The sequence below is a fragment of the Scyliorhinus torazame genome, chromosome 11 (assembly GCF_047496885.1).
Source record: "Scyliorhinus torazame isolate Kashiwa2021f chromosome 11, sScyTor2.1, whole genome shotgun sequence".
In the NCBI taxonomy this organism is placed as follows: domain Eukaryota; kingdom Metazoa; phylum Chordata; class Chondrichthyes; order Carcharhiniformes; family Scyliorhinidae; genus Scyliorhinus; species Scyliorhinus torazame.
Window position 1 is genome coordinate 70,156,266 of NC_092717.1, and position 17,551 is coordinate 70,173,816.

The 17,551-nt window shown below is 47.3% G+C and overlaps 1 protein-coding gene across 3 annotated transcripts in view; it reads right to left on the bottom strand.

The window, feature by feature from the left end:
- The window catches only part of deptor (DEP domain containing MTOR-interacting protein), a 184,874-nt gene that overhangs the window by 70,182 nt on the left and 97,141 nt on the right, over positions 1-17,551 (bottom strand). For all 3 annotated transcript variants that reach the window (XM_072467392.1, XM_072467394.1, XM_072467393.1), the window contains exons 5-6: positions 12,665-12,843; positions 5,217-5,399 (exon numbers count right to left, since the gene is read on the bottom strand). In XM_072467392.1, coding sequence (XP_072323493.1) covers positions 5,217-5,399; positions 12,665-12,843 — 362 coding nt within the window. The remainder of the gene's footprint in view (positions 1-5,216; positions 5,400-12,664; positions 12,844-17,551) is intronic.

Genomic DNA, 17,551 nt, shown 5'->3' on the forward strand with positions numbered 1-17,551 from the left:
TTAAAATCCATTGAAATTTCAGAAAAGTATTCAGCTAGCTCTCTGGTTGTGAAGCCGAGTCGCAATCTACAAAAGGTCATGGGCGGGATTCTCTGATCCTGAGGCTAAGTGTTGAAGGCGTCGTAACCGCCGTTGCGTTTAATCAACGGCGTCAATATGGCCTCAGGAGCAGTGAATGACCCCTACAGGAAGCCAGCACAGCACTGGAGCGACCCACGCCGCTCCAGCTGCCGATCCCCGGCGTCAGATGGACGGCGCAGGTCTGCGCATGCGCAGTGGGACCGGCGCCAATGCACGCATGCGCGGTGGCTCTCTTCTCCGCGCCGACCCCGACGCAACATGGCGTAGGGCTACAGGGGCGGCGTGGAACAAAAGAGGCCCCCAGCCCGAGAGGCCGGCCCGCCGATCGGTAGGCCCGGATTGCGGGCTAGACCACAGCGGAGCCCCCCCCCCCCCGGGATCGGACCCACCTCCCCACCCGGCCGCCCCCAGATGCATCCACCCTGAGTTCCCGCCGGGTAAGAGCAGGTGGCGCCGGCGGGACTCGGCTTTGCGTGCGTGGCCGCTCGGGCCCATCCTGGGCGGAGAATCGGCGGGGTGGGGCATGTAGAGCGGCTCCCGATTGGCGCCCGCCGACGCCAATGGCGCCGATTTTCTGCTCTCTGGAGAATGGGCGGACCGACGTCGGGGAGCGATTCTCCGGCCCAGCCTGTGCTGAGAGAATCCCGCCCCCACATGTTTGGTCTCTGCCAGTTGAGTGGATTCCCGCCTGGACAACTGTGGGGAGCATTTTAATTAGTGTCACAACATGGGACTGAGAATGAAAATTAACCACGGTTCCCACACCTGAAGTAAATAGAAAATAATTCACCGGGTGTAGACATTACTGTGAATCCCAGCATTTAATGTCCCTCTGCAGTTACCAGTGCAAGAGTAGATCATTTAGCCCCTCGAGCCTGTTCCGCCATTCAATAAGATAACGGCTGATCTGTGACCCAATTCCTTACCCATCTCTCTTATACCTTTGCTTAACAAAAATCTCTGAATTTAAAATGAACAACTGATCAAGCATCAATTAATTGCTGTTGTGGAAAAGAGCTCCAAGTCTCTGCCAAACTTTGCATGAGGAAGTGTTTACGAATATCACAACTTTAAAAAAAATCTTCCTTCTAATTTTTAAGACCATACCAACAACATCTGTCTCCCCGTTCACCCCCCCCCCCTTCCCCCACCACCCCACCCCCCCACGAGTCCTAGCCCACCAGCAGAAATGGCTTTTGTCCAGTTTTTCTATCTGTTACCATTAAAATCTTTAAAATTTGCAAAGGTCCTAAGGGGTATCCGTGCTTTTAAATTTGTATTTTTGGAAGAAGAACATGGTAGAACATGGGGTAGCACTGTTGCCTCACAGCTCCAGGGTCCCAGGTTCCATTCTCGACTTGGGACACGGCCTGTGTGGAGTCTGCACATTCTCCCTGGGCGGGATTCTCCCCCATCCGGTGGGGCGGGGAGTCACGGCGTCGAGGAGTGGCGTGAACCAAAAAGGTTAGAAGTTACTGGGTTACGGGGATAGGGTGGAAGTGAGAGCTTAAGTGAGTCGGTGCAGACTCGCTGGGCCGAATGGCCTCCTTCTGCACTGTATGTTCTGTGTTCTATGTCATCCCTGAAACATGTGAAGCCTCTGTCCTTTAAATGTTACAACAGGCCTGCCCACAGCTGCTGTTCCCCATCTCCCTCCACCACCCACAGTAGTCCAAAATCAAAAAACCCCGATGCAGACTCCGCCATGACAATGGGTCTGAACGCGCTGACAGCAGACAGGCAACAGTCAGACTCAACCAGAACTGGAGGAGCACCAGAGCTTTCCTCACAGCAAGTGGTTATCACCCTCCAACCTTGAATAGTGACCCGCTGACAGTGCCACGAATCATCCTGGTGTGATTTAATATAGACCCTTGGAACGGGGTTGGGGGGGGGGGGGGGGGGGGGGGGTCGGGGATGTAGAGCAGACGGCCACACAGCCTCGTCTCATGTTAATTTAGAGACAATGAGGGCTTCCCTGGCCCTCCTGGCATGTCGAACCCTTGCCACCGTCTGTCCTCCACCCTAAGGGTCCTCCTTGGGTTCATCTTCCAGGCCGTCCTCTTCAGAAGATGTTGTGTGTTCCTCCACCTCCTCCTTGTCCAGTGTGCCAGGTTGTGGACGGCACAGTAGACCGCCCACCACAAACGGGGAGACCCTTTGGGAGCTGCATTGCAAAGCACCATCAGAGCGGTCCAGGCAACGGAATTGTAGTCCAATGCACCGGCCAATGACAGAACAGGCGGTGGGCCTCATAGCAGCGGGTCTCTGCCTCGTTCTCAGGCCTCCACATTAGCATCATCAATCATAACCTTGGCAGGCATCCTTGTACCCCACAAGCCAACCCGTCATCCTGGGATGGTCCTTGAAGACACCGGGGTTCTCCGAGTGCCCCAGGATGTAACTGTCATGTACACTCCCAGGGTAGAGGCCACACACGTGCATGATTCAGAGGCGGTGGTCACACAGAATTTGTACATTCAGGGAGTGGAATCCCCTCCTGTTAAGGGCACTCCCTGAAGCCCTGGTGTGTGCAGGGTGAAGTGCGTGACGCAGATCGCCCCCTGGACCTGGGGCATCCTGGTAGGGAATCCTGCAGCCCAGGCATTTTGTTGGGCACATCCCTAGTTGCCTTTGAGGAGGTTGTGGTGAACAGCCTTTCTTTTTTTTTTTTAAATTTAGAGTACCCAATTCATTTTTTCCAATTAAGGGGCAATTTAGCCAGTCCAATCCACCGACACTGCACATTTTGTGTTGTGAGGGCGAAACCCACGCAAACACGGGGAAAATGTGCAAACTCCACACGGACAGTGACCCAGAGCCGGGTCACTGCGCAACCGTGCTGCCCTCGAACAGCCTTTCTTTAACAGCTGCAGTCTATGTGGTGACAGTGGACCCACGGTGCCTTTTCCTTTAGCGGCTTGAACATTTCAAAGTCAACCACATTGCTATGGGTCTGAAGTCACGTGTAGGCCTCCACTGAAGAGCATTAACACACGCAATGGATTTTTACGACAATCCAGTGAATCCCCTACAAATATCACATTATGCTTCCCTCCTCCTCGGCTCTCTGACAGCCTTTGCACCAAGATACCATGATCCTTCTGACAGTCCTTATCCTCAAAAGGTACAATGTATCTGTTGGATAGGATCAGCTTTAGTAGATCCTCATTCCCCATCTCCAGAGATGGAGCTCGGTCATCTTGCTGAACTGGTGTTATCCATGTGATGAAGGCGTTCCACATGTGGAATGCCACGATTTTGATCCAATGGCCTCTGGAGAAACAGCAATGCATGTTAATGTTCCGACGTTGTGTGACTTGGGAGGTCATGGTTTTCCCCTTCCCTTAATCTGGAGGCATCAACAATAATGAGGCCAGCACGGTAGCACAGTAGTTAGCACTGTTGCTTCCCAGCACCGGGTTCAATTCCCGGCTTAGGTCACTATCTGCAGTCTGTACGTTCTCCCGGTGTCTGCGTGGGTTTCCTCCAGATGCTCCAGCTTCCTCCCACAAGTCCCGAAAGATGTGCTGTTAGGTGAATTGGACATTCTGAATTCTCCCTCTGTGTACCCGAACAGGCGCCATGAGGATTTTCACAGTAACTTCATTGCAGTGTTATGTAAGCCTACATGTGACAATAATAAAGATTATAATAGAAGCCTCTTTATTCCAAATAAGTAATCTCAGTACAGATGAGGGTTTGAAGGAACTGTCTTCTTGGTCTGTTCTGTACAATTCTGAGCAATGCATGTACTTGCCGAGTCAAATTTGGGGCAGGCTAGAATGCATGGCCGATTGGTCACAGAACCTAACTCTGCTGTATGTTACAGATTTAGTTGTGCAGAGAGATCAGACTCGACGGATTTGAGGTCCTAGCTCCAGAGATTTGTTTTGCTAATTCTCAATGGTCTGATGTTAAAGACTGTTCACTAAACAAGGGTCAGTGGCAGCTGAGAGGCCGGATAAATACATTGCTATCAAATGTTCTTTGTGCTGACACGACTACAATGATATTCTGTCACAACTTTGCAGTTTACTTCTTGTAAGCTGCTTTTCACAGATGTTTTGGAGTTCTGTTCAATTAACATTTGGGGCATAGAATCCACCACAGCAGATTGTCATCTGTGGAAAGCTGGGGGCTAGTGTGTGTTAAATGCAATTTTTCTTGCCTCGTGCTTTCTTACAGGTATTATACTCATTTTCACACCAAAGACAAGTACCGCCTCAAGTAAATGTGCTTGCATACAGAGAAGAATGCTCCAGTATAGTTACATTTGTTAAATAGTAGTAACTGAGAAGATAATTCTTTGATCCAACTTTAAAAACACATGATCACAAAAGCAGCAGTTCTACACCAGAATTATTAGACACTTGCGCAACTGTCAAACAGAATGCTAAATAATTTTTTTAGTAACTGAAAAAGAGGAAAAATCTGTACAGACTGTATAGTTGATTATTGGGAAATATGTTTCCCGGGGTGTTTGTTCGCTGTAACCTGTTTTGATATATGTTTGTAATAAAATACATTTAACTTAACTGATATAAGATCCATTACCACAACCAATTTACAAATGACAGGTGCTGGATCTTGGATGTCTTTACACTAACATTCAGACTGCACGGCACCCTAAAAACCGTTGCTTTCTGCAGTGTAACTGGAGTTTTCTATTTCTTTTTTGTGTTTGGCGTGCAAGTTCACATTTGTAAAAGTCAAATCCTACTTTTAGAAGCAAAATCTTGCACCTGTTTTAGAGGGAGCAGCTCAAATTCTTTTTTTCTTTGGCAGAACAGGCATATAGTGTTTTATCATCTGATAGTGAGGAGTGGGGGATAGGGGTGGAGGGAATTAGAGAGTTGTCATGTGGGGCAAAAGAGAGTGAAAGAGGGAAGGAAAAGAAACAGTGGAGCTGAATACCACCACTTTATATCTGTAAGTATTTTAAACAACCCATTATAAAAATGCAAACTCATCTGCGGGTTAATGAGTGTGAAATACAAAACTCTTCTTGCTTAAGCCAACTTTCCAAATACAAAAGAAGGCAGATGGCCATAAAACTATTAATGAAAGTCTTTGTTATGGAACACCAAATAACACTATAAATCACAGAGGAAGTGAGAACAAATAGTTTTTACCTGAGAGGAAACTGGTGTTAGGATTGTCAGAATTCTGTTTGCGCAAACAAAAAGGGCTCTCATGACTGTCAGGCACCAAGGGCACGTTCTCATTCAGCAGCTCGACCAGCCGGCGCCTTCTGCGAAAGTTCATGCGGAACTGGTACAAGAGGTTACCATCCACAAAGTGGTGTTTGTTGGCCACTGTGTACAGAATGGGGGGGCGGGGGGGAAGGATAATAAGACTGGTGAGACAGATAGAATAAATTTCACTGGTCCTACACAGGCTGTTTGTCAAAACAACACAACAGAATCTGAACTCTGAATGGACAGCAAAAGCCACAAAAGCACAATGGGAGAGAAATACTAAAGTGGCTATTTTGGTAAGAGCAGCTTTAGTTATTCATTAGTTCTAGACTGAACTTCATCGTTATGGAAATTTCTTGGTAAAATTTGGATCATTCCAGTTAATAATACACCTCATTTCTGCTATTGCATGTGACCGTGCAAGCATTTTGACTATTCTATTTACAGACACACATTGCGCAACTGAGATTAAATGCTGGAACAGCCCATCCCCAGATCACAAAAGGGCAGTGTATATTAAAAATAAATTCACAACCTATCATTACTTTTTGCTGGGCTGAAAAAGCCAACGTTTATAGATGTACATACATATAAAATTTTACATCTCAATGAACAGTTTGTCTAACATCCAATACTGGGATGAGCAGAAATTTCTTCCATTGTTGACCATCGCCACAAACTCTGTTCCGTTGCCACCAACTCTCCCTGGCACTCTACTTACAACCTTGGTGTTATTTGATGCCAGAATGAGCCTCTGGCGCACATCTGTTCCAAAACTAAACCAACCTACTTCCACCTTCATAATGTCATTTGACTCAATCCCCGACTCATCTCACTTGCACCTAAACCCTCACCCATTCACTTGTTACCATTAGATTTGACTCTGTCAACGCTCTCCAGGTTGGCCTCCCATCTTTCACCCTACATTCTAAACGTTGGTGCCCATATCCTAACGTGCACCATTATCCACTTACCTATCACCCCTGTGGTCGCTGACTGGCATTAGCTCCAGGTACAGCAACACTATTTTAAAACATTCATCTGTGTTTTCAAATCTCTCCATGATTTCATCTCTCCTCTATCATGTAAGTATTCAAGATCTCGGAGGTCCTCCATTCTCTTCCATCGTCCAACCCAGATTTTAATCACTCCAGCCACCCTGTCATTCTGCCTTTCTCTCCCCCCTTAAGATTCTCCTTAAAACCTCTCTCATTGTGCAGGGTTTTGGTTACTTTTGTGAGGGCCACGAAGAATCCAGCACGAGTTTGAAGGATACAAAGTAATAACATTTATTTACAATAACATATATATATATATATAACAGCAGCAGCAACTTCCCTTGCTGCACACTCCTTCCTGCTGGTTCCTAAACTGGCCAGCTTTATTTATACTAGGAGTTTACTAATGGTTTCTCTGCCCCCCCCTCATTGGGGAAGCTCATACTCCCACAGGATTGTGTGATTGTCATTAGTCCCCAGCCAATGGTACGTAGGCAGGTTATAACAGTGACCTTGTCCCTCCGTGTCCCAATGATACCTTTTGATTGATAATGCTGCTAAGTACCCTGGGACGTTTAATCTACGCTAAAGCTGCTAAGTGCATCATTGTTGTCAGACTTTCATTGGGCTCACTGAAAACAAACAGCCAATTTATTTCACATTTTCTGCAAATTTCCGTGTGGACAGCTAATTCTAGCAGATTTTCCACTGTGTACACATGCGTACATGTACGTATACATGCTGCACACAAAGCGCCCCCCCCCCCCCCCGCCCCCAACCCCCCCCCCCCCCCCTCCCCCGCCTAAAAATATTCAAATATTCAAATGCTGCATTAAAAATATTGGAAGCTTTAAAAAAAAAATGATACAACAGCAGCTGTAAATTGTAATTAAGCTGCTTTAAAGAACAGAAACGGGCCTTTTGCCCTCTGTAGTTATTGTTCCATAAAGGGAATTTGATCCTAATTTCAGGAATAACGAATCTGACAACTCATGCCAAATATCATCCCCCTTTACCACTGTTTTAATTTCTGTTGATCTCCTTGGCTTGGAGTTCAAGTGGTTTAAAATCTGAATCGCTGTCACTGAATAGTTTGGAGCTTGGGAAAGAAGAAAAGGGTGAACAATGAAAGAGGAAAATTCCTTTCTAAGAAAAGGGTAGCCTGGTTAGAAAACAGGGCACTTGCCTTCTGAGCTGAGTGAATTGGTCAGGGATGGACAATAGTCAGGTGCTATAATTGACCTTCGTGTTGGAAGGGGCTCCTGCTTCCTCTCACTAACCAGCAGGCATCCTTCTCATGCAAGGACAAAATGTCAGGCTGTGAGACACTCCATGATCGAACTGCCAATTGACACATTGTCAAGCCTCACACATAAATAAGAACATGCCCTTGGAATGTATTGGGATGGTACCCATGGAAACAAGAGTCAAAACTCTAGGGGGAATAGGACGAGAGAAAAAAAAATTGGCCACGAATAAAAATGACGGCATTAAAACATCCCAACACCCCCACACTCCTATAACAGTGCCAGACAAATAGGATTATTCGTCTGTATATGATTATACGACAGATCAGATTCCTGGAACATTGCGAAACAGCGTATGGATTTGGTTTGTGAAGAAAAAAAGATCTTAAAACCATCTGTCCATCGGTTTTTCAGTAGACCAAACAGGAAAGTTGCATATTACACACAATATTGCAAACTTAGGAAATCTGGCACCTGCAGAAATGGCAATTTTTCTACAATTGACGCATCAGTGGGCATACAGGCAGCATTTCCCCGTGCGATAGCCTGCCCAGCAACTGAGGCAGTACACAAAACGTCTCTTCAGATTTCAGACACGTAATAGCACAGTAAACTCCTAGAATTGGCTCAAGAACAGAAGCACAGAGGGCCAGAAAAGCTACAACAACACAAAAGCGAAATACTGCAGATGCTGGAAATCTGAATTAGAGACCAGAAAATGCTGCAAGTACTTAGCAAGCAGGATCTATGGACAGGGAGTGTTTCAGACAGAAGACCCAAAAATCAGCTTCACGTCGGTGTGAATTTCCCGCGGGATCTTCCGATGCTGCTCACCACGGCAGATCGGGAATCCTGCCGGAGGCTGGTGTGAAACTGATTTGCGTCCCACTAATGGGTGAAGGCCTAACCAGAGTTTTCCCTCACTCCACAATGTCAGCAGGAAAACATGCTGTGCTTACCTGAAGAAGGCCTGGGGCGGCCTCCTAAATTCAGGTGGAGACCACCACAGCGGTGGATAGGGGGAGAGCATTTATCAGCTTTCGTGTCTTTGAAAAGGTCCATCTTCCAGTTTCAGAGGCCCATCTTCTTTCTTCAATGGTGGGTCAGCGATGTTGGGTGCCGTTTAAATATGGTACCCAGATTTGGCGGAGGGACATGCACCACGGACGACAGCGCAAAACGCCGGGATGCATAACTAATTATGCCAATGACAGAAGATATGGCTTGGTTTCCTGCCAGTCACCAGTGGGAAACACTCCCCTCCCCTGCCATGGGACTTAGTCCTGGATAGGAGAATTCCACCCATAGGCTTGGACAGGGAGCAAAACCGTTTAAAAAAAATCTAAACTTGAAAAAAAGTTGGAGAGAGGGTGCCCCCATTTGAAAACACTTTCTCCCTTACTTACCTTTCACTGCAGGCTGCTGCTCCTTTCAAGCTGGATGGCTTCTGATTGGCCTGATAAGTTTGAGAGCCAGTTCACTGTCCTTCATTGGACAGTGAGCCCTCCATTCTGCCATTAACTGACCATCCCAGAGAAAAGCACGATAATTGAGCACATAAACGTGGGTCAGAAGCCCATGCTTAACCCACCAGCAGGGTTGAGAAGACTGCAGGGAAAAATCCTACCCTTCATTCCAGCCAGTACTATAGCCCTGCAACATTCCTCTTGAATGCCCTGGAGATTGTCTTCATAAAATCATTTGATTCATTGCACAATGAAGCAAAGTAACAGGGTGTGTTTTATTACCTGAAGGTGCCCTTTTACAGCCAATAGGTTCTAGGCAGTGTAATATGAGTCATGCTGAGATATTGCTACGGAATCATCTGTAACACATGCTGACACATGCCTCTGCAGGTGACTAGTAGGAAATATTTCAGACTTGCAAAGCTGAGCATAGGATATGAGATACATTGAAAAGTTTGGGGACAACTCTATATACCTGATGCTTAAATTGTTTTGACTAGAATTCAAAATGCTGCGAAATACAAATGATGACAATTTGTTCAAAACAAATTTCTCACCTGGGCAAGTTTGATTTCTAAACAAAAATATATTCAACTAAAAAGAGCCGTGAATAACACGCCACCTATAATCACACAAACATACTTGTGCAGTTTTTTTTAACCTGTCTCCCTACTTGTGACTCTGAAAACAGTAATTCATGCTCGAATATGGTTCTGGACATGGCAACCACCTACCCTTCATTCCAGCCAGTACTATAGCCCTGCAACATTCCTCTTGAATGCCCTGGTATTCTTCCAAGTGTGAAATAAAAATTAGACGTAGGAACCCTGCGCAAGTTCTTCTTGCAAGCCTTGGGATCCCTTGGCAAATGACACACACTTGTTACTATCCTCACTGAAATCAAAATTGTGCTGGAGCCGTTCTCATCATTTAACCAGAGAGCATCACGAACAGCTAATGGCCAGACCAGGTTTAAATATGAAGGTTTACCAATGTGGGGGTTTGGGAAGTGGTGGACAGGCATTTGGTCTATTGGACAGTTAGGGCTGAATTTGACTCTGGTGTAATTTTGTGGTCCCGCTTGTAGCCATCTGGGACGGCCACGTCCCGATTACAAAATGGACACTTGCAAAGACTGCAGGGAAAATTGGACAATGCTAAGAAACAAGCAGGTGCAAGCCCTGTCTGTTGATTAGAACCTTAAACGCTCAGACAGGACAGAAACTACCAAACGATTTACATACTAATGAGCCATCTCCGGGGACAAAAGGGAAACATTTAGATACACAATGTTAGGACAGACGCCCCTGAGCCAGGAGAAGCTAAGACAAAGCAGACTGACAGTCACCAGGACAAGCCCAGCAATCAGGGAACCACCCCTCTATTGGAGGAAAATCGATATCGATGATTGGGAAAGTCCCAATTAATTGAGGCCAAGTTCAAGGCCCGCCCAAAAGAGTGCGATGCCCTTTTTAGTATAAGAGGTATCACCCATGGGAGAATCTTTCTCCTTTGGCTTTGGCTCTCAGCGAAGAGAGAGACCAGCTTAGCAGCTACAGCAGAACAAATGAGTTCCAAGTCAACGCACGCTACGAGATAGACTACCCTGTAAACAGCTCAACCCAGCAGCCTCAGAACCGAGCAACGGCCATTGTTCCTCTGACGGAGTGGGCACCCGAAGCTAAGTATAGGCTTTAGTAATAGTGGTAGTTTAGTTTGTAGAGTTTATGCATGAGTAGATTTGACTGTGTGTAAATAAATGATCATTGCTTTTGAACTTACTAACTGGTGTATCGAGTCATTGATCGGTATTCGGTTCTGAGCCTTGTGGCGGTGTCGAAAGATACCTGGCGACTCTTGAGCAAACATGATTAAATGGAGCCAAATTAAGAGCCAACCAAAAGTTAGCAACACGTTGAAGTCTATGGATGGGGGGTTTGCTGCCCCAATTTTCGGCAGGCACGGTAGCCTTGTGGATAGCACAATTGCTTCACAGCTCCAGGGTCCCAGGTTCGATTCCGGCTTGGGTCACTGTCTGTGCGGAGTCTGCATGTCCTCCCCGTGTGTGCGTGGGTTTCCTCCGGGTGCTCCGGTTTCCTCCCACAGTCCAAAGATGTGCAGGTTAGGTGGATTGGCCATGATAAATTGCCCTTAGTGTCCAAAATTGCCCTTAGTGTTGGGTGGGGTTACTGGGTTATGGGGATAGGGTGGCGGTGTTGACCTTGGGTAGGGTGCTCTTTCCAAGAGCCGGTGCAGACTCGATGGGCCAAATGGCCTCCTTCTGCACTGTAAATTCTATGATAATCTATGAAATGGCATAGGGGTGGAGAATCAAGTGGGAGTTCCAAAACAGCTTTTACACCAGCAGAATTTCCCTGTTCAACTGTCCCCGGCCCCCCGCCTAGGATGCAACAGGAATCGTGACTTTAGTGGAGATTCCTATTTACATCTAATTACCAATGCAGATCGACCCCCACGTGAAATTGCCCAATCATGTTGGCGTGAGGGCACACCAACATTATTCATGACAGGTGCCCCACAATGTGTATCTGGTGAACAGACCCCGCCAGAGGTGTACAGGTGAATGCAGCCCAGGGTTGGTTCTGTGTCCATGGTGGATGGGGAGGGGAGGGGAAAGAGTTCTTTCTTTCTATTTTTGTGATCTTTCAAGAGCCTAACGTTGCTGGCAGGGCGGCTTCTGCCAGCATGACGTTTGGGACCTGCCACTTCACTCTTCACCCTCCCCCCATCGCTAACCCCCACCCAAAGAGTGTCTCGAAATATGGTGGGAAAAGCCGGTTGGCTCATCTCCGCTTTTCCTACCTGAGCTGACATTCTTGCGGTGGGGGAAGATCATACAATTCCAGCCAATGCATCTTTGAATACCTCACTGCATTTTAGGGCTCCACCCTGCTGCGAGATAGCCATAAAGTTTCACCCATAATTATAATTGATATATTTGATTGGGTAAACACTTCACACTGCACTTCAAGAAGGCATACGGCATGCTTGCCTTCATTGGCCGGGGCATTGAGTATAAGAATTGGCAAGTCATGTTGCAGCTGTATAGAACCTTAGTTAGGCCACACTTGGAGTATAGTGTTCAATTCTGGTCGCCACACTACCAGAAGGATGTGGAGGCTTTAGAGAGGGTGCAGAAGAGATTTACCAGAATGTTGCCTGGTATGGAGGGCATAAGCTATGAGGAGCGATTGAATAAACTCGGTTTGTTCTCACTGGAACGAAGGAGGTTGAGGGGCGACCTGATAGAGGTATACAAAATTATGAGGGGCATAGACAGAGTGGATAGTCAGAGGCTTTTCCCCAGGGTAGAGGGGTCAATTACTAGGGGGCATAGGTTTAAGGTGAGAGGGGCAAAGTTTAGAGTAGATGTACGAGGCAAGTTTTTTACGCAGAGGGTAGTGGGTGCCTGGAACTCACTACCGGAGGAGGTAGTGGAGGCAGGGACGATAGGGACATTTAAGGGGCATCTTGACAAATATATGAATAGGATGGGAATAGAAGGATACGGACCCAGGAAGTGTAGAAGATTGTAGTTTAGTCGGGCAGTATGGTCGGCACGGGCTTGGAGGGCCGAAGGGCCTGTTCCTGTGCTGTACATTTCTTTGTTCTTTGTTCTTTGTTCAAAAAATAATGAATCAATTGCTCACCATGCTGAATAATGCCATGCTCCAGCAGCCTACAACAGAGCTGTTCACCTTCACTCCTTATGGCAACTTCTCCTTCTTGAATTAGCCAGTCAATAAATTCACTGGCTACAAAAGCCCGCTGGTGTTTCACTCCTTCCTCTTCCCGTGTCTGCATCAGACAGTTTTCAGTGCTCATCAACCTATCATCACAAAGATACAAATGCAATCCATGATCTAAAAATGCTAAACCTATACAAACATAGAACATATAGAACATAGAAAATACAGCACAGAACACGCCCTTCGGCCCACGATGTTGTGCCGAACCTTTGTCCTAGATTAATCATAGATTATCATTGAATTTACAGTGCAGAAGGAGGCCATTCGGCCCCCTGAGTCTGCACCGGCTCTTGGAAAGAGCACCCTACCCAAACTCAACACCTCCACCCAACACCAAGGGCAATTTTGGACACTAAGGGCAATTTATCATGGCCAATCCACCTACCCTGCACATCTTTGGACTGTGGGAGGAAACCGGAGCACCCGGAGGAAACCCACGCAGACACGGGGAGGACGTGCAGACTCCGCACAGACAGTGACCCAAGCCGGAATCGAACCTGGGACCCTGGAGCTGTGAAGCCATTGTGCTAGCCACAATGCTACCGTGCTGCCCTTAAGAACAAATAAATCCACACTATATCATTTTACCGTAATCCATGTACCTATCCAATAGCTGCTTGAAGGTCCCTAATGTTTCCGACTCAACTACTTCCACAGGCAGTGCATTCCATGCCCCCACTACTCTCTGGGTAATGAACCTACCTCTGATATCCCTCCTATATCTTCCACCTTTCACCTTAAATTTATGTCCCCTTGTAATGGTTTGTTCCACCCGGGGAAAAAGTCTCTGACTGTCTACTCTATCTATTCCCCTGATCATCTTATAAACCTCTATCAAGTCGCCCCTCATCCTTCTCCGTTCTAATGAGAAAAGGCCTAGCACCCTCAACCTTTCCTCGTAAGACCTACTCTCCATTCCAAGTAACATCCTGGTAAATCTTCTTTGCACCTTTTCCAAAGCTTCCACATCCTTCCTAAAATGAGGTGACCAGAACTGTACACAGTACTCCAAATGTGGCCTTACCAAAGTTTTGTACAGCTGCATCATCACCTCAAAGAACAAAGAAATGTACAGCACAGGAACAGGCCCTTCGGCCCTCCAAGCCCGTGCCGACCATGCTGCCCGACTAAACTACAATCTTCTAAACTTCCTGGGTCCGTATCCCTCTATTCCCATCCTATTCATGTATTTGTCAAGATGCCCCTTAAATGTCCCTATCGTCCCTGCTTCCACCACCTCCTCCGGTAGCGAGTTCCAGGCACCCACTACCCTCTGCGTAAAAAACTTGCCTCGTACATCTACTCTAAACCTTGCCCCTCTCACCTTAAACCTATGCCCCCTAGTAATTGACCCCTCTACCCTGGGGAAAAGCCTCTGACTATCCACTCTGCCTATGCCCCTCATAATTTTGTATACCTCTATCAGGTCTCCCCTCAACCTCCTTCGTTCCAGTGAGAACAAACCGAGTTTATTCAACCGCTCCTCATAGCTAATGCCCTCCATACCAGGCAACATTCTGGTAAATCTCTTCTGCACCCTCTCTAAAGCCTCCACATCCTTCTGGTAGTGCGGCGACCAGAATTGAACACTATACTCCAAGTGGACCTATCCAAGGTTCTATACAGCTGCAACATGACTTGCCAATTCTTATACTCAATGCCCCGGCCAATGAAGGCAAGCATGCCGTATGCCTTCTTGACTACCTTCTCCACCTGTGTTGCCCCTTTCAATGACCTGTGGACCTGTACTCCCTAGATCTCTTTGACTTTCAATACTCTTGAGGGTTCTACCATTCACTGTATATTCCCTACCTGCATTAGACCTTCCAAAATGCATTACCTCACATTTGTCCGGATTAAACTCCATCTGCCATCTCTCCGCCCAAGTCTCCAAACAATCTAAATCCTGCTGTATCAACCGACAGTCCTCATCGCTATCCGCAATTCCACCAACCTTTGTGTCGTCTGCAAACTTACTAATCAGACCAGTTACATTTTCCTCCAAATCATTTATATATACTACAAAGAGCAAAGGTCCTAGCACTGATCCCTGTGGAACACCACTGGTCACAGCCCTCCAATTAGAAAAGCATCCTTCCATTGCTACTCTCTGCCTTCCATGGCCTAGCCAGTTCTGTATCCACTTTGCCAGCTCACCCCTGATCCCGTGTGACTTTACCTTTTGTACTAGTCTACCATGAGGGACCTTGTCAAAGGCCTTACTGAAGTCCATATAGACAACATCCACTGCCCTACCTGCATCAATCATCTTAGTGACCTCCTCGAAAAACTCTATCAAGTTAGTGAGACATGACCTTGACTTCACAAAACCGTGCTGCCTCTCACTAATACGTCCATTTGCTTCCAAATGGGAGTAGATCCTGTCTCGACGAATACTCTCCAGTAATTTCCCTACCACTGAAGCAGCTCACCGGCCTGTAGTTCCCGGGATTATCCTTGCTACCCTTCTTAAACAGAGGAACAACATTGGCTATTCTCCAGTCCTCCGGGACATCCCCTGAAGACAGCGAGGATCCAAAGATTTCTGTCAAGGCCTCAGCAATTTCCTCTCCAGCCTCCTTCAGTATTCTGGGGTAGATCCCATCAGGCCCTGGGGACTTATCTACCTTAATATTTTTTAAGACACCCAACACCTCGTCTTTTCGGATCTCAATGTGACCCAGGCTATCTACACACCCTTCTCCAGACTCAACATCTACCAATTTCTTCTCTTTGGTGAATACTGATGCAAAGTATTCATTTAGTACCTCACCCATTTCCTCTGGCTCCACACATAGATTCCCTTGCCTATCCTTCAGTGGGCCAACCCTTTCCCTGGCTACCCTCTTGCTTTTTATGTACGTGTAAAAAGCCTTGGGATTTTCCTTAACCCTATTTGCCAATGACTTTTCGTGACCCCTTCTAGCCCTCCTGACTCCTTGCTTAAGTTCCTTCCTACTTTCCTTATATTCCACACAGGCTTCGTCTGTTCCCAGCCTTTTGGCCTGACAAATGCCTCCTTTTTCTTTTTGACGAGGCCTACAATATCTCTCGTCATCCAAGGTTCACGAAAATTGCCGTATTTATCCTTCTTCCTCACAGGAACATGCCGGTCCTGAATTCCTTTCAACTGACACTTGAAAGCCTCCCACATGTCAGATGTTGATTTGCCCTCAAACATCCGCCCCCAATCTATGTTCTTCAGTTCCCGCCTAATATTGTTATAATTAGCCTTCCCCCAATTTAGCACATTCATCCGAGGACCACTCTTATCCTTGTCCACCAGTACTTTAAAACTTACTGAATTGTGGTCACTGTTACCGAAATGCTCCCCTACTGAAACATCTACCACCTGGCCGGGCTCATTCCCCAATACCAGGTCCAGTACCGCCCCTTCCCTAGTTGGACTGTCTACATATTGTTTTAAGAAGCCCTCCTGGATGCTCCTTACAAACTCCGCCCCGTCTCAGCCCCTGGCACTAAGTGAGTCCCAGTCAATATTGGGGAAGTTGAAGTCTCTCATCACCACAACCCTGTTGTTTTTACTCTTTTCCAAACTATGTCTACCTATCTGCTCCTCTATCTCCCGCTGGCTGTTGGGAGGCCTGTAGTAAACCCCCAACATTGTGACTGCACCCTTCTTATTCCTGATCTCTACCCATATAGCCTCACTGCCCTCTGAGGTGTCCTCCTGCAGTACAGCTGTGATATTCTCCCGAACCAGTAGCGCAACCCCGCCTCCCCTTTTACATCCCCCTCTAGCCCGCCTGAAACATCTAAATCCTGGAACGTTTAGTTGCCAATCCTGCCCTTCCCTCAACCAGGTCTCTGTAATGGCAACAACATCATACTTCCAAGTACTAATCCAAGCTCTAAGTTCATCTGCCTTACCCGTAATACTTCTTGCATTAAAACATATGCACTTCAGGCCACCAGACCCGCTGTGTTCAGCAACTTATCCCTGTCTGCTCTGCCTCAGAGCCCCACTGTCCCTATTCCCTAGTTCTCCCTTAATGCTCTCACCTTCTGACCTATTGCTCCCGTGCCCACCCCCCTGCCATACTAGTTTAAACCCTCCCGTGTGACACTAGCAAACCTCGCGGCCAGGATATTTATGCCTCTCCGGTTTAGATGCAACCCGTCCTTCTTATACAGGTCACACCTGCCCCGGAAGAGCTCCCAGTGGTCCAGATAATGGAAACCCTCCCTCCTACACCAGCTGTTTAGCCACGTGTTTAGCTGCTCTATCTTCCTATTTCTAGCCTCACTGGCACGTGGCACAGGGAGTAATCCCGAGATTACAACCCTCGAGGTCCTGTCTTTTAACTTTCTGCCTAGCTCCCTGAACTCCTGCTGCAGGACCTCATGCCCCTTCCTGCCTATGTCGTTAGTACCAATATGTACAACGACCTCTGCCTGTTTGCCCTCCCCCTTCAGGATGCCCTCTACCCGTTCGGAGACATCCTGGACCCTGGCACCAGGGAGGCAACATACCATCCTGGAGTCTCTTTCACGTCCACAGAAGCGCCTATCTGTGCCCCTGACTATAGAGTCCCCTATTACTATTACTCTTCTGCGCTTTGACCCTCCCTTCTGAACATCAGAGCCAGCCGTGGTGCCACTGCTCTGGCTGCTGCTGTTTTCCCCTGATAGGCTATCCCCCCCGACAGTATCCAAAGGGGTATACCTGTTCGAGAGGGGGACAACCACAGGGGATTCCTGCACTGACTGCCTGCCCTTTCTGGTGGTCACCCATTTCTCTGCCTGCACCTTGGGTGTGACCACATT